Source organism: Brassica rapa, chromosome A09 (genome assembly GCF_000309985.2).
Source record: "Brassica rapa cultivar Chiifu-401-42 chromosome A09, CAAS_Brap_v3.01, whole genome shotgun sequence".
NCBI lineage: Eukaryota > Viridiplantae > Streptophyta > Magnoliopsida > Brassicales > Brassicaceae > Brassica > Brassica rapa.
The window spans coordinates 37,062,485-37,083,229 of NC_024803.2; the positions used below are offsets into that span (position 1 = coordinate 37,062,485).

The 20,745-nt window shown below is 37.5% G+C and overlaps 3 protein-coding genes and 1 long non-coding RNA gene across 8 annotated transcripts; 2 read left to right on the forward strand and 2 right to left on the reverse strand.

Moving 5' to 3' along the window:
• Positions 1 to 3,274: 3,274 nt before the first annotated feature.
• On the forward strand, positions 3,275 to 8,060 carry LOC103842341 (F-box/LRR-repeat protein At3g60040-like). The gene is made up of 3 exons (XM_018654546.2): positions 3,275 to 3,817; positions 3,898 to 4,047; positions 4,138 to 8,060. Exons 1-3 carry the CDS (start codon positions 3,614 to 3,616, stop codon positions 4,393 to 4,395), a joined length of 612 nt encoding a protein of 203 aa, XP_018510062.1. The 5' UTR covers positions 3,275 to 3,613; the 3' UTR covers positions 4,396 to 8,060.
• Positions 4,434 to 8,630, reverse strand: LOC103842342. The gene is made up of 8 exons (XM_033280122.1): positions 8,361 to 8,630; positions 7,735 to 7,849; positions 7,540 to 7,664; positions 7,373 to 7,454; positions 7,160 to 7,271; positions 6,932 to 7,095; positions 6,744 to 6,864; positions 4,434 to 6,679 (listed from the first exon to the last, which is right to left on the reverse strand). The coding sequence occupies exons 1-8, from the start codon at positions 8,575 to 8,577 to the stop codon at positions 6,611 to 6,613; spliced, it is 1,005 nt and encodes a 334-aa protein (XP_033136013.1). The 5' UTR covers positions 8,578 to 8,630; the 3' UTR covers positions 4,434 to 6,610.
• Positions 8,631 to 15,489: 6,859 nt separating this feature from the next.
• On the forward strand, positions 15,490 to 18,372 carry LOC103841842. Of its 5 annotated transcripts, none has more exons than XR_001956076.2 (8): positions 15,490 to 15,730; positions 15,860 to 16,504; positions 16,583 to 16,674; positions 16,946 to 17,153; positions 17,241 to 17,421; positions 17,508 to 17,641; positions 17,720 to 17,865; positions 18,159 to 18,249. XR_001956076.2 is itself a non-coding variant. In XM_009118415.3 (7 exons), the coding sequence occupies exons 1-7, from the start codon at positions 15,728 to 15,730 to the stop codon at positions 18,226 to 18,228; spliced, it is 1,239 nt and encodes a 412-aa protein (XP_009116663.1). In that variant the 5' UTR covers positions 15,492 to 15,727; the 3' UTR covers positions 18,229 to 18,372. The 5 variants fall into 5 exon arrangements, 1 of the variants encoding a protein (XP_009116663.1); XR_004451435.1 differs by having other exon boundaries at positions 17,241 to 17,315; XR_001956075.2 differs by having other exon boundaries at positions 17,508 to 17,865; positions 18,159 to 18,256.
• Positions 18,373 to 18,507: 135 nt separating this feature from the next.
• On the reverse strand, positions 18,508 to 20,339 carry LOC103841843. Its single transcript, XR_627889.3, has 4 exons — positions 20,076 to 20,339; positions 19,121 to 19,777; positions 18,893 to 19,042; positions 18,508 to 18,798 (listed from the first exon to the last, which is right to left on the reverse strand). It is a non-coding gene; the product is annotated as an uncharacterized LOC103841843 (long non-coding RNA).
• Positions 20,340 to 20,745: the final 406 nt, after the last annotated feature.

The window sequence follows — 20,745 nt, forward strand, 5'->3', positions numbered from 1 at the left end:
CGACGAAAGATTTCGCCATTTGAACGATACTTGTTCTTATAGATCCATTGACAAGCAATCGCCTTCTTTCCGGGAGGAAGAGAAGTGACGTCCCATGTGTGTTGACCTTCAAGAGCTGTATATTCATCAGTCATGGAGTCATTCCATTCATCATCAAGACAAGCTTCCTTGTAGTTGCAAGGTTCAACGTTTGATGTCAGAGCTGCAACAAACGCTTTGTGTCCTGCAGAGAAATTTGCCCGTGAGAGGTAGGTAGAGATAGGGTAAGGTGTAGTACCTGAGACCGTGATAGGAGAACCCGGAACAGAGGAAGATGAAGCGAGAGGGGGTTCTTGGAGTTGTGTGGCGTTGACGACATAGTCCTTAAGAAGAACAGACGGTTTGTGTGATCTAAGACCACGACCAAGTAGTAGTGGGAGACCAGGAGAAGGACAGTCTGGCTGCTCAACAGAGGATGTAGCTGGTAAGGCCGGGGTTGGTGAAGTAACAGTCTCAGGAGGAGAGGTAGAAGTGGTAGCAGGAATAGTAGTAGTAGGAGACGGCAGTTGTGTATCAGTAGTAAGGGGTGGGGTGATCACCGAAGGTGAAGAAGAAGCTGGTGATATCCAGTCATCAATAGCGACGTCAGGTTGAAAAACAGGAGGCGTGACCTATTCAGTATCTTGAGTTCCAGGGAATTGATCTTCAAGAAACACCACGTCTCGACTAGCAAAGAACTCATTCTTATCAATGTCAAATAACTTCCAAGCTTTCTTTCCATAAGGATATCCTACAAACAAGCATTTGCGGCTGCGATCTCCAAACTTATCTTTGTCTCGCGGTCGTCGATGCGCATAGCACAAGCAACCGAAGATGCGTAAAGAGTCAAAGGAAGGCGCCACTCCATGGAGAAGTTCGTAAGGAGTTCTCCCTTGCAGAAGTGGTGTAGGCGTGCGATTGATCAGATGAGAGGCAGTAAGAATACTCTCACCCCAAAAGGAAACTGGTAACTTAGCTTGGAAGAGAAGGGAGCGAGCAACGTTTAATATGTGACGGTGCTTACGTTCCACACGGCCATTTTGTTGGGGTGTGTCAACGCAGGAGGTTTGGTGTTGTATCCCTTGTTGCCGTAGGTAGGAAGTCAACACCATGAACTCGGTACCATTATCTGAGCGAATGCATTTGACTGGTTTGCCGAACTGTTTTTCACTCATTGCACAGAAGTTACGTAAAAGGTTTTGGACTTCAGATTTTTCGAGCATAAGGTAGGTCCAGACTGCTCTGGAATAGTCATCAACCACAGTTAAAAAATATGCAGCACCACAAGAAGAAAGTGTACGGTAAGGGCCCCAAACATCGCAGTGAATTAACTCAAAAGGTGCCGAAGCTTTATTAAAACTATCTCGAAAAACAGAACGTGTTTGTTTTGCTTTGAAACAAATTTCACACGCAGGAGTTTCTAAATCAACACGCAAATCAGAAAACATAGGTAAGGAAGAAAGTATTTTGTATGAAGGATGTCCAAGTCGTCGGTGCCATAAAACTGTAGGAGATATCTTTTCTTTTCCAGTCTGATTAGCTCTGGCAACTGTGACCCCTTTGAAGTAGTAAACCCCTCTCTCTCTTCACCTGCTCCAATCAGGGTCCTCGTAAAACGGTCCTGCAAAACACACAGTGTATCAGTGAAAATAGCGATGCAACGCGTCTGTTTAAGAAGCTTTGATATAGATATCAAGGTGCAGTTAAAATTCGGCACGTATAGAACGTTGATCAGAGAGTAATCTTTAGTTAAACGTAATCTGCCAATTTTAGTAGCTCTAGAAGCTGTGCCGTCAGGGAATGTAACCGCCGACGGGACAATGTCGATACTATCGTAGAGAAGAGACAGATCACCAGTCATATGATGAGAGGCTCCAGTATCTAATATAACATCTGTAAGATTTGTCTTACCAGACAACCGATCAGTAGAGAACTGATTGTTTTGAGACTGAAGTAGACTGATCAACGTCGCAATTTGATCTTGAGAAGAAGTAGTAGAATTGTTGGTAGTTGCAGAAGCAGAGTTAACACGTCCACGACCACGACCACCTGAAGTAGAGTTTCGGCCACCTCTTCCTCGTCCCTGAGATTGACGTTGTTGTTGTTGCTCAAGAAACCAGTCAGGATAACCGTGTAGTAAGAAACACTCTGCTGCCTCATGACCCTTGCGTTTGCAGTGGGTGCAGGAACGATTAGCGTCCCGGTTGCGAGAGGTCATAGAAGCCGCAGCTGGAGAAGTAACAGGTTGTGGAGACTCTGTTTTAACTGAGAATCCAATAGCATCCTGCTTGATTTCAGTAGTACGCATCGTATTCAAGTGTTGTTCAGCACGGATGACTCGAGAATAGACGATGTTGAGATCAGGCAGTGGATCGTCATCAATGATCTGGGAACGAACAGTACTGAAACGTGATTCATCAAGGCCGAAGAGAAACTTGTGAACCTTGGCGTCTTCTCGTTCCTTGTCAAGCTCAGACGCAGCTGCACACGTACATGAGACTGTTGTTTTGAAACTTTGTAATTCTTCCCAGAGTTTGGTTAGACGACCGTAGTACTCGAGGACAGACTGGCCATTCTGTCTGCAGTTTGTAATTTCATCCTCTAGAAGATGATTCCGAACGCTGTTCTTGACGGAGAAGCGATGTTTCAGAGATTCCCAAAGCTTTGCCGCATCAGCAACGTGAGAAACAGTAGAACGAACCTGCGGATCAATGGAGGTACGCATCCATCCAACGATCATAGAGTTGATGGAAGTCCATCGCGCAAGATCAGGGTTTGAAGTTGGTTTCTCTACGGTACCATTCAGAAACCCTATTTTCTGTTTTGCTTGGAGTGAGTTCCAAAACTCAGTTGCCCATTCTGAGTAGTTATCACCTTTAAGAACCACCGGTGTGATAAGTGCACCAGGGTTATCCGAGGGATGAAGAAAAAAAGAATAATCCGAGGAGGACTTTTCAGTAGTAGAGGTAAGGGCGGTAGAAGAGGTAGTAGAGGAAGTAGAGGAAGTAGCCATGTTCTAAAGTGAACACGAGTATGTAAGCGGAAGTCGGTTTGTAGAGCAGATCGAAAAAAAAAATTTAGGTTAAGATCGAACATGCTCTGATACCATAAAATAGATTGTAAAGTGTGTGTTGTATTGATGAAAGTACACGAGTATATATACAAGAGATTAAGTCCTTATCACGAGAGGACTACGTATTTAGATAAGTACAACCTATCATTATCTATAATGTACATCATTATCTCTATACGTGGTGTTTTGGAGATGAGCCTACGTTTTAAAAGGAAGTATAAAACCCTTTTTCTACCCTCTGAGCTCTAAACGAGCAAGACGCTGGTTAAGCTGACACTGGGAACACAAATTTATCTCGGGGAGTTTCCTCCAAATGTGTCTCTTCCAGCGCTCAAGAGTCTCTTCATCGACTCTATTGTTTTTGGACGTGACGATCTGTGTGGTGTGCTTCTTCGTGGATGTCCATTGCTGGAGGAGTTGTATGTACGTCACCGCAAGTGTGAAGGAGCCCCATTCTACATATATAATCCGACCATCAAGAAGCTATCAGTTTACTTTGAGTTTCAGTTTGCAAGGGATGGTATGTCATTTGACACCCCAAGTCTTGTGTCCCTTGACTACAGCGATTTTGCGTTAGAGGAGTACACAGGTGTGAACTTGGCTTCTCTAGTGGAAGCTAGGCTAGATATTCGTTACTCTAAAATTATCAAAGATCCGGATCTGTCGGGTCTCATTATAGGGATAAGCTACGTCGAGACCTTGCATCTTTCTCCCGCTTCTGCTGATGTAAGTCTTCTTTGTGTGTTTTTTTCTCACTTGAGAAAGAGCTTGGACAGTTCTTGAAAGCATATATGTGTGTGTTTCAGGTGATTGCTCGATGTGTTGAAAATGGACTAGTTTTACCGGTGTTTAAGAATCTGCTTAACTTATCTTTTGGGAGTTACAACGAACGAGGTTGGAACCTGCTGCCATATCTGCTTCAGCAGTCTCCCAAGGTTGAAACACTAATCATCGAGGTATATTTATTTTTACTAAGCAAAACACTCTATATTATCTATAGAGACTTGTACTTAGTAGTTGCATGCATCTTCTTGATGCTTCGCTAGGGTCTGGATGGTGGTTACATAGGCAATGTTACTATTGGTCTATTCCATGTCAAGGAGCTGCATGTTGTTGGTTATAAAGGAACTGCTAAAGAGCTTCTACACTTGAAGAGTTTGCTTGCGGGAACTGAATGCATCCCGAAAGTGCGATTGGAGTTCCCTGAAGATGTTGTGGTCGATACTGCCACAATTATTCAAACCCATAGGGATCTTTTTACCCTTGTTGGAGTTGTTTCAATCGATGTCGTATATTTCGACTAGAGCATTGCTACTACCTTTTTCTTCTTTTATCTGTAACATTAAACCTTTATTATTATTTGCTACTCTTTTTCTTTTATCTAACATTAAATAAACTTTTTTTTTTGTCTGCCAATTTATTTCCACCACTCTCCCATACATGATATAATCCTATTATTTATTACTAGGTGTGTTCCCGGGCTACGCCCGGGTTTTTGACTTTGAAAATGGTTAAGCAGAAAATCAGAGTATATTAATATAGTTTGTCTAAATTTTGTATAATGTAAAATAGTAAGGAAAAAAAACCACTGAATGTTGAATACAGAAAGAAAAAGTATTATCGATGGATATTGGTAATTGTTGATACAATGATTATTTTAATTGACGTAGAAAGTATTAATGCAAATTTTAGAAGGGTTGACTGGTCTTGTTTAATGTTTTTTTGTTCGATCACATGTGGAGTTATGCCATCAGGTTTATGATAGGAGTTTATTCTTCTTTTGGAATCGTTGTATGATATCAATATCGTTGTCAAAGTAAAAGCGCGAACCTGATGTGGTTGTGAGTGATAGTTTTCTTGTAGAAGTGGAATATATGTAAGCATTTAGTTTGACATAAATTTTATGTTTAGTTTATTACCTTCATGTAACCGTGAAATTATACGGGAAGGAGTTTTAAGTCTGATTCATTTCTGTTGATAGCTCGAGTACTGCGTAGCAGATAAATGTGAACTATTAGATAGATAACTACTTAAGAAACCTTCCATGAGATCCTGAGTTTCCAGTTTTAGTTACTCTCATGGGAGTGAAGGCGGTTGAAGATTTCTTTGTAGACTATGTTCTTCACTTTTTGTTTTTGTGAGTCTTCGCCTTTGATGATTTTTAAACACATATCAATCATACATGTTTTTTTGGTTATTAACACTAACTCTCTTTTCTAACACACTCTTATTTAAAAAGAATTATCTTATGTTCATCAAACCATATACAATTTTTTCTTTATTAATACTAACTCTTATAAAAAATGAAATAGTTATATGTGAGAATTCCAGGTTCTATTATATGTAGTTAATAAAAAGATACTAAAATACAGTCTTTCTACAGTATACAAATAAGTCCACGAAAAATAATTTATGTTTTTTAATAATTGATTACTAACCTTACCAAGTTTTAACAGATTTATGGGGACCAGTTGCATCCCATCTATAATCCCATCTATATACTACTATATGATTGAATTCTATTTTATTAGTTTAGTAACACTGTATCTGAGTTTTGAATTTGAAAATATTTGCATCAATAATATGGTTTTAGTAGAACCATCTAATAATACTCCCCAAATTCTCCAAGCTCTTATAGTTTTTTAACATCTAATAATATTCCCCAAATTTGATCAACCTTGACAAAATTTGCTTATCGAAAACAAAAAAATTGGGTGACAGCCAGAGATCATATGTCTACGATCCATTAATATTTTAATGATTTGTGAAATCATATAGTCTGCCATCCAAGCTCTTTGTTTTATGGAGTTAATTATGGTTACTTAAAATATATAAATCTCTATTTTAAGGAATGGTTGCTTTAGGAGGAATATTTCTTATTTATTGAATTAGATACTCTGAATATTAAAAAATGTTAGCCTCAATGGAAGTTACTTTTACGTTGCTGGAAGGATTATTTGAAAAATATGACAAACTTTCATGCGGATTCATGCATTGACAGTATCATTTTCAATATGCAAATATAATCCTGGCCTGTCATATTTGTTACTCAAACTATATCATTGAAATTATTGTAGATCTCTAAATATTTATCTAAGCAGAGTAATAGTGCATAAAACCTGTTTAGTAACTCGCAATCTTTCAAAGTAGATATCATGTTGCAAAGAAATAAAACTCTGGAAAGTTATACTTAAAGGAAAGTGTGAACCAAAAACGAAACTGGAAACAAATACTCAGTCTGCAAATAACCATGCAAGTTTTAGTAGACGTACGGAAGCTCTAGTTTCCACACTTAAGGCGTTTAGACTCCTCTATCTCATCACTGTCACAAGTCCTCTTACTCCCCTCTGCAGAATCCAGATGCCTTTTGAATGCTTCCTCTGAAGTTGCAGTAGTGTGGTCTTCTTCCGATGACATTGTGGCTGGTGGAGTGTCTAGAGGGAGGATCTTGGTCACAGTAAGAGACCGGGTCTTGCCTGATAAGTTGTGCTCTGTCACCTTGACACAAAACTTATGTCTTTAGCCGATGGTGCTGATCAAAGCTCCTGGGACAGGCGCCTTATGGTTACCTTCTTCGTTTCCGTTAGCCTGACATTCGATTACAACAGAGTCAGGTCAATACGTAAGAGAACATTATCGGATGAAAATTTACCTCGAAATAGTTTCTAACTAATTCTGATGCGGGCTTTCCGGTCAACTCCCGACCAGCATCACCAAGGAGTACAAAAAAAGCTTGCTCACTGTTATCATAGACTGATATCTTTGAACGGTACCTGTTATAAAAGAGTCAGAACCTAACATCAATAAACAGTAATTGAATATCCAGTCGAGAGTACGCACTGTGCAACTCCAGCCACGTAAATCTTCTCACAGTTGATGTTTGTACAAATCATCGAAGTTGCCCCGTTTGTAACCTTAGTATTGCACCCACTGCATGCGATGTAGTACCAACCAGAGTCATGCACGACGTCATTGATCGTAGCTGTGCACTCAAAAAAGGCATCCTGCGAGAATGTATAAGCGGATTAGATTTTGTTACTGATTAAAAATATGTAGACTGAATTTTACCTTTGCAGATTCCTGCTTGATGTAGGAGAATATTTCCCCTATAGTCATTGTCTCCCGTTTAGTTACCACCTCTGCACTAACCTGCTCAGCAATAGCTGGATTAGAGCCCAACCTGAGACAAAGTAGAAATCACTGATTAGTCAGTCACTACAGTAAGGTAACGGGTGCATTTTATTTAGATAAAGAGCAAGTGCAAAACAGAAGAATATTTACCAGCCAAAGTAATCTATGGTAGGTTGGACATCGTAGTCCATAAACACACGCGAGGAGGACATTGAGGTCAGGGAAAGAGTACCTAGTGTATCAAGAAAACCAATTAAAAAGCACAAACTGCAGATACGTAACTGTAATAAACTTATATTAAAGATAGAAACATGTACCTCCGAGAGTCTTTGCGTTAATGGTTGTGACCAGTAACACGGTGGATGTTTTCTCATACGATTTAAAATTTTTGCAGAAGTCTCTTGCAGCCTGGTCCCAAAGGTAGAGTTTCATCACAGGTCCACTGTAAAAAACGATTCTGAATGGTTAAGAAGAGTAGAGAGAAGCCGTGTTAAGAAATAATGTAAACCTACTCATGTGATTGGATATGAATCAGAACATGCCTCGCCTTTGCTATCTCCACTTCGTCAAGAACCGGGGCTTCCTTTATACTCTGACCATTAACCAACTTCATGTGGCCAACAACATCTATTCCATAGTTCATCAAGAGTGTAAGTAAAAATACTACAAATAAATAGTTTAAAGTACTCAACAGATCAATAAAATCCAAGAGCTGAGAGTAGTAAGCTCTGGTACCTAACGATGCAAACCGAACAAATGAATTTCAATCATCTAAATTTTATTCTTTCAAGACAGACTTCAGAGAACGACTAAGGCAAACCCAAAACAGTTTAAAGTATTGAACAGATCAACAAAATCCAAGAGCTGAGAGTAGTAAGTTCTGATACCTAACGCTACAAACCGAACAAATGAATTTCAATCATCTAAATTTTATTCTTTCAATACATACTTCAGAGAACGATTAAGTCAAAGAAAAAAATGTGATTATTTCAAGACTGACTTCAGAAAACGACTAAGTCAAACCAGAAAAAATGAATACTCTTCAAACGTTTACTTCATTCTTCACCAAAGCCTAAAGTCTACACCTAATCATCAAGCAATGCAACTAAGAAAACATGTGGTGAATTACAGAGATTACCGTAGAGGTCTCCTTTGAGATCACAGCTAGCTTGAAATTCTTCATACGAATAAAACCGGAAACTGTCTTCATCAAAAGGAGCATGGCCGTCTTGAAGAACCGACAGTTCTGAGTTCCATGCGAACGACACGGTCGCAGTATGATCAGAAACCCGGAACACGGTTTTGTTTCTGGATCCATAGAAGTTGTTGAGTTTGTAAACATATCCTCGCTTCATCTCCTTCAAATATGTTTGAATACGTCCTGGGGGAGATGAATCCTTGAATAACTGTTCCCTGTGAAGAATCACATAAACACAACAAAAATAATTAACCAAGGAACGTTTAAAGTAAATAATCGGGAAGATCTATATATTTATATAAGCTTAGTAGTCTCAGTTTACTGTACCTGTTCGTCGATGAGCAGCATCTCGAGGCCAATAAGCGTCTTCTTTATTGGGTTCCAAGCCTCCCAGAAATGGAGGAGCCGAAACCGCAACTGAGATTTGTGGTGACCCAGAGAGACATCTTTGAAGAACATGTCTGTGTCGTCGAAATCGGAGGAGACAATTGACTTTCCATTTCGTTTCATCGCCATAGATCGAGGTTTCGTTTTTAGGGTTTTGATTTTACAGAGGAAAGAGAGTAGTATATGAAGGAGGAGGAAAAGAGGGAGATGTAACGAAACCATAAAGGAGAAATTGATTATGGACTATTGATGGATGGATCAGAACTCACTGGAAATCGTTTCACGGGGAGGAGAAAAGAGAAGACGAAGTGGGAGAGAAGAAGAGCCTCGGCATCTCCCCGTTGTAGATTTAGGGGTGCGACATAGTTTTGGGTTTAATAAAGCCCAAACGTAAAACGTAAAGGCCAAATGATCTGATTTTATTAAAGCAGAAAAAATGATCTTATTGTTCTTAAAGGCCAACATAAACATTAAGCCCATTAAAAAAAATTAAAATGTTCTTATTGGTTAATTATTTTAGGTGACGTGGACAGTCTAATTGTTCACTATATGTGGCTTTTAGTATTGTGATTGTGCGCACCAACTCATTTTCTTCCCGCATTGTTGGCATCACAACATCTTCCTGGAAAGCTTTCATTGTACGTTCTTTGTTGTGGACATTCTTGAAAGCATATAAGTGTGTTTAGGTGATTGCTCGATGTGTTGAATATGGACTAGTTTTACCGGTGTTTAAGAATCTGCTTAACTTATCTTTTGGGAGTTGCAACGAAATAGGCTGGAAACTGCTGCCGTATCTGATTAAGCAGACTCCAAAGCTTGAAATTCTAATCATCCAGGTAAGCAAAAACACTCTGAACGAATATCTCTACAGAGCGACCGACTTAGTCATTGATCTTATACACATGCATCTTTCTTGATTGATGCTTCTCCAGGGTCTCGATGGTTACGGAGGAGATCTTACCATTCGTCCCTTCCAAGGGAAGGTGGAGGAACTGGTAAAACACTTGAAGAGTTTTCTTGGATAATATGCCATAAGTTCATAAGCTAATAGGGATTCAATGAATATTATTGGAGTTTCAGTTTCATCCAAGTGCAAGATCCATGTACTATGCTTCTTCTAGCTTATACAAATAATGTCTAACATTAAACTCATATATTGATTTATACGCATTACTCAAGATCTATCAGTTATAGAGACAGCCCCAGCCAGTTGCATATAAGAGCTGAATATTACAAAACAATTAGTTATATTAATATATCACAATTTCAGATTCATTAGGATTTTGGCTTTCAAGACACAAAGTTTAGATTCATTAGGATATATTTATTAAAAAATTGTATTTAGGTTCAATTCAGCTTTCTTTGGATCGATTTGGATATATTATTAATATATCACAATTTGTAGAACCCGTTAGAAATTTAAATTCGATTCCAATTCGGGTTTTATTTAACTAAAAACAGGTATCAAACTTCAAAGTAATTGTCAAAACATAAAAATTTTAATATATGATCAAATACCAAAACTATAAGTATAATATTTAAGTTAATTTTTATACTATAATTCTTATTTTTTTGTTAATTTCGGGCCACAACGGGCCGGCCCGTTAGCCCATTAACCTATGAAGGGGTGACTCCTTGCTTTGGAGCAGAGAAGGGATTGAATCCTTGATGTAATGGTGAACTTTGTCGTAAGGCATGGCCGCTGGACCATCTCGATTATACTATAATTTTTATTTTATATATTTATTGGGATAGTTGAATATTTTGGATGATTATCCGAGATTAATTTTGAATTTGGTATTATTATTTTTAAGATTCTATTTTTTTTGTTTTTAAATTATTATTTTTTCGAATTCATGTTTGGTTTGGATAAAATCTAAAATTCTAAATGCATTACAATTTCAGATATTTATGTCATATTAAATTTGATTTGAATTCTCACTTTTTGTTCGGTTTAGTCTTTTATCATCCCTACTTTTTTCTATTATTATAACTAGAGATTTTGCCCGGGCTACGCCCGGATATATTCAAATAATTTTATATTTAATATTTATATTACAATATATTACTTCGATGTTATAAGAGTATAAATAGAAATTGAATTAGAAATGAGTAAGACTTACAATTTATTTTTTTACTATCTAAAATATGTATGGGATGGTAAACAAATGCAAAATTAATACAAAATTTGTTAAACTGTAGTTATTATCCAAAGTATCTTTTCTTACATATTTAGGTTATTAAGTAAATATATTATTAATCTCCACATCACATATTTCTTTGTATATGTATTATTTATTTCATATTTATATGTTATTTATATCTTATTTAATATTTTATTATATATTTTTATGATAATAATCTATTTTTACAATTTTAAAGTAAAGCTAATTTAAATACTCATTGCTTTAAATAAGACAACTTTAAAAAAATTTGTATGTGTTAAATACACTGAAAATGTTAAATATAATATTATTTATCTATAAATTTTTAATGTTAAATATAATATTATTTATCTATAAATTTTTAATGCTAAATATAATATATATAAATAATTAATTTTACTTTTGCTATATTATATCCTTTATTTTTGTTATATAATATTTGAAAAATTAGGATGAAATATTTTGAATTTTCGTTTTGTTCTAACATCATTATTTATATTTAGTATATATTTTAGATGTAAAAAAATTGAAGTTTCTATTAATATTTTAGTAATCATGTCTAACTCTTTATTAAAAGTTCAAAATATTATAAAAAAATATTTTTTTAAAAAACTTTCTCTTATTTTATGTATCATATATTTATCTATACATCATCTGATTTAGTTAAATAATTTAATATATATATATATATGTATATATATAAATATGTTCATAAAAAATCATAAAATCTGTAATCAGTTTGAATATTTAAATATGTAAATTTATGCCAAAAAGTGATTCAATAATTTATGTAATAATGCTGATTTATAGATAAATTTTCCTACATATGGGACAACTTATGTTTGTATGAAGCCATGGTCAATGCATAGGCGATGGAAAGTATGGCAGCAAGTAAGAAAGCATAGACAGGTTCCATTGTTGAAATTTCCGAAGCATACCGTGCATGTATCGTTTTTTTTCTTCTTTAATTGGAGGCCTATTAGTTCTCTCAAGACTGGTGATGATAAGGTCGACGTTAAGTCTTATATTTTTGGTTGTAATCTGTGATGGGAAGAATAACTTGAAGATCATCAGTTATGTTGTTGTCATCTATTATCATCGGCTGTTTATAAATTCATTATGTATTGGGTCGTCTCTTGGATAAGCAGTTGAGTCGAGATATTATATTTCATGGTATGTTAATATAAATTCAATACCTTTGTTAGAGTCTTTAAATTTATCTTGATTGTCGATGATAAATGGTAGCTGAAAATCAGTGATAAATTGGTCCAGGATTCTTATATTTTTTACCTTCATCAATTTTAAACGAACTATTAGCTTGGTTTTATGGCTTCACTAAAATTTTGGAAAAGCATAGTAATAAGATGTGATTCTTTTTTTATAAACTATAATCGAGGTAAGTGCATTGCTCTCGCAATTACAAAATAGTTACAGAACTAAAATCATGAATCTTGGGAATACGGCATGTAACTTCTCCTAACCTAGTACTATGCTTTGTATAAATTTAACTTAGTTTTGGCTCTATAGTAAAATATCGGATTTATCTTTATTGACATAGATAACAAAATAGAATTTGCATAAGTCATGCATCTATTAGGAATTTGAGAGGTACCATGTAGTCAGAAAATGGCTTACAATAGAAGTCTAAGGGCTTATGCATTCTGTTTCTGCTCTTGGCAGCACCCGTAAATCCCACTGTACAACAAAGACCTGTGAAAATTTACGACCAAACTTCCAATGTACCTTGGCGAGTAAGATTTCCCACTTGGACCAGGGTCCTTGAGATCATCAATGTACTTCCTCCAGACTCTCGTACCACATCTTTCCTTTGCTGAAAGAGTTTATTTTCCTGATTTTGGGGATCTAGATGTTCTCTTGCGTGAGGACAAACTCGCCGTACATTGCAGACGTCTTTCCCTAGAATAAGAACAAAGATAACTGAGCTCGAGTACATACAGTAGCCGGCTGCTAGCAAGTTGTGCCCAAGTTGTCACGCGTTTATTATACGTATTTGTTCTTCTGACCAAAGCTGCAAGGAACACACAGCAGTAGACCAACAACATTATGAACACTGTGTATCTTTTCTGAGTGGCCATGTGGAAAGTGAAAGGGAGAGTAGTTCATTTACAGTGGAAATATCATTGGACTCGTAGGGGCTGTAGACACCAATTATGGAACCGGTGGAAACTCCAGCGATGATGTTGGAGGAACCGTCCAACTATGAAGTTGTCGGAGCAATTATTTAACATGAGCAATCAGAAAGAATCAGATCAAGAACTCAAGCTCCAAGATGGATTTCTCATCTCCTACTTCCCTATAGAAGAACCATTTGTCAATTAGTATCAGATGATTCCCAGATTTAGACAACACAACACACCCTCAAAATATTATTAACAAAAAACCATTTTTCCTTCGAACCCAAACGTTTGAAACTTTGGGTGAAGGCGGTTGGCTTCTTCGTCAAACACACTGAGATAGAGAGTTAAATCAAGGAGCAGTTGTGATGATGCAATATCCAAACTTGTAAAACATGTCCTCTTAAATATTTAACTGGTTGAAACAATTGTTGAGTGTATTACTACAGAGCCCTGACTTGGCCCAGAAGCCATGAGTTTGCTGTCCAAGGTGATTCCCAGGTCCTGCAATAGACAGAGCCAGGAAAGTGAAGAAGAGTCATTGAACAAATATTCTAAAGCTGCAACTTTAGGTATTCATCCATATAAACGAATGTGCATAGCTATTAAAAGTGAACCAGGAACCAACATAAATATAGCGTAGAGATTTTCATGTACCTGATCGATGCAAAAGTTAACTAAAACTTTTGTGAAACGAAGACTACTCCAGCAGCTTGCTGGTAACTCTTTGGAGCAACCCTTTGCATATTAACCTCGTGGAAGCATGACCATAGGTTTTTAAGAGTTTTCAATATCTCATTAAAAACACTGCACGTTTTAGCCGTTGATGCGTATATAAGGTGGTTATATATTGATTTCATTTCTTTGACCATGAAGGAAGTTTAAATCTAAAACAATAAAGTATTAGGCTATGTATATCACCTACGTGTATAACCATCATCATAAGCTTACCCATCATCTGTTTTACTTGAAGGCACGTGATTGTGGAATCACCTGCACAGAAAGAAAGAAGGTTTCTCGGGTAAGAAGAAGCCAATGATGATCCTTATGAAGTTATAAGCATCACATCACATAGAACATGATAAAACCCAAAAAAAAAAAAATTAAACATGACAAAGCCTACAAACGTTGTAAGAAAAGTAAGTTGACTCAAAAGTACCATCATCAGGTCAAGCCATAGATTAGATTGGAAGTTTAACAGTGATGATTAAAACATACTGACAGAAAGACCAAGTTGTCTCATGCACCTGCTGTGGATTTCAACGTATTCTTCATAAGACTGCAAAAACAAACAAAAAAATAAGCACAAGACTTTGTCAAAGATTAGACAAAAAACATCACTTCAAAACTGGAGCTCATGATGCTTCTCAAGAAACATAAGAAAGCCCCTTTTGATGCAAAACTTTAGCTAAACCCTGAGATATGGATCAGATATATCCCGGATGCTTAAAAAAAAAACACTATAAACTTTTGCTACATTGGCTCTCGAAAGGCAAACCCCATGAGTTGGATCGTAAATACTTTTCTTTCTCCCGGAAATATTCTGAGGCTACACCATATCCTCTCTGCTATGCAACATGGAATCTGCTGAGGTCATCCTGGTTTGAGTAGACCATAGAAGGGTAGGCATCCGTGTATGGCCCCACATATTGTTATTGCACTCTTCGTCTCCTGAGAAAGATGGAGGTTCAACGGGAGAAAACAAAACAAAAGTTTAATTGAGCCTCAGAGAACTAAATAACTACATAACAACTTCGATTTAAAAAAAGGCAAACCTACTTCGGCAGGCAGACAGGAATCGTAAAAAGTTAAAAAAATTTCATACTTCCAAGAAACGCAGAAGATTGCCTTACTACCGTATGTGTAATGAATCAGAAGGGTTGAATCTGGTGAAGAGTGAGATTCTGAGTTTTATGCAACCCTTTTATAATTGAACAGATTAAAGAAATTAAGAAAGGGTAACTTAAATCGACTCCATGGAAGAGAGTTAAAGGCGAATCTTAATAATGGTTTCAATGAATACGAAATATAACACCTCAATTACGTCAGAGCAGGTGGAGTTTCAAGCAGATGAAGCGCGATACGGGCTTCTCGATTCTGAACACTATCGGGCTGGTGAAACGCGAGGCCCAAACGACATAGGAGAAGCGGCTGACGTGGCGGAAATCTGAACTCCTATTGGTCGATTTTATTTGGGGACGTGGACAGCCTCCCTACTCCTCATATAACCCTTTTAGTATTAGTTAGATGTTGTTTATGTTCACTAAAAAGGAAAATTAATAGACCAATCACGGCTTAAACAAATATTAATGCTCTATATATTATTAAATTCTTTGGTAACAAAAGAATAAATATTAGAGCGCGCGCAGTCCCCAGTCTTGTTGTCAACAGACCTCAATTAGGTCGTTAGCAGTCCCAGGATCACTCTCGCGTCTCGAGTCTCGAGTCTCGAGTCTCTCTGGCGTCGCTTCCGCTTCCGCTTCAGTCACTCTCGTCGTTTCCGTCACTCGCGTCTCGAGTCGCGCATCTCTCGCATCGCATCTCTCTCGCATCGCATTTCTCGAGTCGCGCATCTCTCGCATCGCATCTCTCGAGTCGCGCATCTCTCACGTCTACTTCAATGGTTATTAACCTTTTCTTGCTTCTTTTTTTTTTTTAATTATCTAGAATGTTGTTTGCTATTTACCACTCGATGTGTTCCTCGATTGATTGATATTTACTCGTTGAGAATACTATTGTCTTTGATTGTCAGGGTAGTATTCTTTATTTTGCTCCACAAAGAAAAAGTATCCAGTGCCACCTGTGGCATTGTCAGAGAGCGTATCAGCCATACTGCTCAAGCTCGCATTCGGAGCTAGCTTTACTTGGCGAAGAAGGCAGGAACGCAATTGTTATTGCTGATGGGATGAAAGATCAAGAAATCAACGAGATTTCTGGCAAGATTGTACGGTCCACTGTGCAAGGGAAACGATGCGGCATTCCTCACGTGTTTCCTAGCGATCTGTGCAGTAATCCTTGGGAGCTTGAGGGCTTTGTCTTCAACAGGGAGCTCGAGTTGGATGAAACACGCAGATCATGGGTTTTTTTCTGTGAAAACAACCCTGAGGATTTTGGAACAGTCTGGAAATTAGTTGGGGGTTCCAAAGAGATCTCTCCTGGAATCTACTGTCAAAAGTACATCTTGACACCGGATTACGCATCTCCTGGTGGTCGTTTTCTGCTAAGTAAGGTTACTGGATGGCGTTTCAGCTTGGCTCTTTACTGGATGACGTTTCTGGCGGCTGAGCCTAAGGTAGAGTCTGAGGAGGATGGTAAGGTTACTGTTGTACCATCTGAGGGAGAGACCTCCAAACGCAAACTAATCGACTGTGACCCTTCTTCCCAACTGCCCAACAAGGTAACATTGTAGTTCTTGTTACGCTTCTTAACCTTTGTCATTTGAATTATGATTATGGAATGCTTCACCTTCAAACAGGCTACGAAGATTGGCAGAGTTGATGGGGCCATGGAAAGTCCAAACACCAATGTCTCTCATTCAGTACATGTCTTGGCTCACAAATCAGACATGTGAGTGTTCCTTTGTTTTTCTACTTTCAATGATCTGTGGTAAGCTCGCTACAAGATTTTCGTTTGTACACATAGCTTGAAAACGAAAACCGTATTAAGTAGGGTCCTGGAACACTCAACTTTGTTGCACACACTCTCGCACAAACAACTATTTGCCATGTTTGGAAAATACAATGATGTTTGTTTTGCCATTTCTCATCATTCTCATCATACGGTTTATTCAAATTTTCGGTTGGGTCTGATGACGTGATACTTCTCTACACACTGACAGGTATGTCTTCTGTTTGTACTCCCACAACGTCGCTGCTAAGGGGAAATTCATCGCATTTGCGTCGACAGATGCAGAGACTGATAACCCTCAAACCGAACTAAAGGCTGGGATTGATCTTTTGGGTCCTGTTGATGAGATATTCTTCGACATGTATGATAGATACGAGCCTGTCAACGAGCCCGCTTCGGACAACTGCTTTATATCAACGGTGAGCCATCTTTAGTTTACACCGTACCCTACTTTTAGATTGGGTGGATTCTAAGTAACTAACCTTTTCCTTGTTGGTTATTAACAGAGCTATGATGCTACAACACACTTCGAGACAACTGTTGCTGATGTGTTGAACATGTATACCCTAATCACCGGAGAGGTAAATGTTCTGACATTCTTCGCTACGGATGTATGTTAGATGCGAATTGAGATGGAGAGAAGTCTCGTGTTTCTTTATGTCACATCAACTTTGTGTGTGGAATTACGTAAGTGTAATTTGCTAGCTCTATGCGAAATTTCTGCACGATTCTGATTGTATGATTTGAGCTTTTGCATTTCGATCTTTATGTAGATGAGATGTGATGGAAAGTGATTGCTTTCGTTTGATTTCCCCACGATCTGATTATTTTGAGTAAAGAAGCCATCTTGTTTTTGAGAAGCCATTGTCTTTGGTAGACTGATTACAATGTTAACATGATGCCTAAGGTGATGATGGCATTTATTACAATGTATGTTAACGATATTATGTTAATGACTCATGACAAGTTTTCTGGTTATGTTCAGGATTACAACGAGAAGGACTCCAAAACACACAGCGGAATGGTTGACAACACTATTGCAATTATGAGCCACCCTATTCCAAACACCAACGACCCTCGTTCAGTGCATGTCATCATTTCCCAGAAGCAGTTGGCCCACAAATCAGACATGTAAGTTCCTTTCTTTCTGTTTTCTCAATGATCCATGGTAAGCTCCATTATCATATTGACATGTCTTTAAGCTTGCTATAAGATTTTCGTTTGTACACAGCTTGAAAATGAAAGCAATATTAATGCTGGTCGTGAATCCCTCTTTAGACCACAACTTCATTGCAAAAACAGATAATTATTTTGCCATGTTTAGAAAATACAATGATGTTTGTTTTGCCATTTGTTCCCTATTATTTTTCTTTAAAATTTTCTGTTGGTTCTGACGTTGTGAGACTTGTTGTACACACTTACAGGTATGTCTTCTGTTGTTCATACTCCCACAACGTGGCCCCCCAAGGGAAAGTTCATCGCATTTGTTTCTAAACGATGCAGAGACTGATAACCCTCAACCCTGAAGCTTCATATGATTGATAACGACAGTCTTTAGTAGAGCAATTTTCTGTGCCACCATATTGACCCCTATATGTGTTTTTGAAACTAATGACCCTAATCAGATTTGGTTTGATATATCTGTTTTCTAAAGCTATAATCAAGTTATCCTAATCTAGTAATCACATAAGATTCCCAGTAACCAAGAACAACCAAGTAATAAACGGATTAATCGAGTGATAATGAATAGGCAGAAGAACAAATGTTGTAAAAGATTATAAATTCCACTTTAAGAGAAGCAAATAAAGTTATGGGTTTACAAAAAGAAAAGCGGCAAGGGCAATGTGCATAAATAAATATAAGAGTTTAATGTTGCACAATATTTATACAAGCTTAGAAGAAGCATAGTACATCGATCTTGCACTTGGACGAAACTTCCTTATTGGTTTATGAACTTCTGGCATCATCCAAGAAAACTCTTCAAGTGATCCAACGCTTTAGCAGTTCATCCACCTTCACTTGGAAGGGACGAATGGTAGCATTGCCTGCGTAACCCTCCAGACCCTGGAGAAGCATCAATCAAGAAAGATGCGTGTATAGGATCAACGCATAAGTCCGTGACTGTGTAGAGATATTCGTTCAGAGTGTTTTTGCTTACCTGGATGATTAGAGTTTCAAGCTTTGGAGTCTGCTTAAGCAGATACGGCAGCAGTTTCCAACCTCGTTTGTTGTTACTCCCAAAAGATAAGCTAACCAGATTCTTGAACACCGGTAAAACTAGTCCATTTTCAACACATCGAGCAATGACCTAAAACACACATATATGCTTTCATGGACAGTTCAAGCTCTTTCTCAAGTAAGTAAAAAAAACACAAAGAAGACTTACATCAGCAGAAGCGGGAGAAAGATGCAGGATCTCGACGTTGCTTATCCCTATAATGAGACCCGATAGATCCGGATCTTTGATCCTTATAGAAAAAAGAATATCTAGCCTAGCTTCCACTAGGGAAGCCAAGTTCACATCTGTGTACTCCTCTAACGCATAGTCGCGGTAGTTGAGACAAGACTTGGGGTGTCAAACGACATACCACCCCTTAAAATCTCAAAGTCATAGTTTCTTGATGGTCGAACTACATATACAGAATGGGGTTCCTTCACAATTTTCGTGACGTACATATAACTCCTCCAGCACAGGACAACCACGTAGAAGCACATCACACAGATCGTCACCTTCAAAAACAATAGAGTCTATGACGAGGCTCTTAAGCGCTGGAAGATACGCATCTGGTTCGAACTTGTCGAGATATATTTGTGTTCCCAGTGTCAGCTTAACCAGAGTCTTGCTCGTTAAGAGTCATCAAAATCAAGATTATGCACTAATCTAAACACATGTTTCCACTCTTTAGCAAGAACAGATGTTGAAGCAGCAAGTTTGGTCGGAAGTAGGGACAAGATCTTTCCCAGGACCTCGTCAGGAAGCCAGCTTATTGCATCTCGCAAGCCAGTGTTGACTTCCATACAGACAGAACCCAGTTTCTTTTGCCTGAAAAATGAAGTGAAGTGAGCTCAAACTAAGAGGAAAGAACAAAGACCAGAGAAGCTAAAGGTTCTGAATTAAAAGCATGATAGATTCAAGCTCGGGCAACACAAGTGGCAAACTACAACAGTTTCATCGAAACTCAAGCTATCTATAAGAGATTGGAAGCTCAAAAGAATGACACTTTGAGCGCTTGTAAGGACAGAGTAAACCAATATGGATACAACAGAGAAGACGTCAATGGTATTCCACAGTGGAAAGAAAACCAAAACTAAACTAAAAGAGGGTTTTTTAAAGCTTCAACCTTTCGTTTTGAATTGAAGACGAACCGGCGGAGGACGTCAAACAGATGATGATGATTTGATTCTTCGATTCAGATCTATCTACCGTCAAAGATGATGAAGTTATGGAAGAGAACAAGATAAAAAGTAAAAGAGATATTAATAATTAAAAAAAGTTAATTCGAATTTTTATTTGGGCAATGGTCAATAATAGCACTTTTGAAGTTTATGTCTCAAAAATAGCACTAGAAGGAAAAAGTCACAAAAATGACATTCATTAAAGGGCAAATCTCCAAAATAGCACATTTCTAAGTTTATATCACAAAATAGCACTCAAAAACTAAAATGACCAAAATAGCATTTTATCTTTTGAGAAATTTAAGTTTTTTTTTATTTTTTAAAATTTGAAATCTTATCCCCAAAACCTCACTTCTCAACTTTAAACCCTAAAACCTAAACTCTAAACCCTAAACCCTAAATTTTAAACCCTAAACCCCATCCCTTGAGTGCTATTTTTGTGACTTTTGGCCTTGAGTGCTAGTTTGGGAACAAAAACTTGATTTAGTGCTATTTTGGTATTTTTCTCTTCATTAAAGGGTAAAATATCTCTAATACCTTTAGTTTAAAATTAAATAAACAAACAAAAATAAAAAAAAAGAAATTTTTTTTATAGTTTCAGATTTTTATAATTTT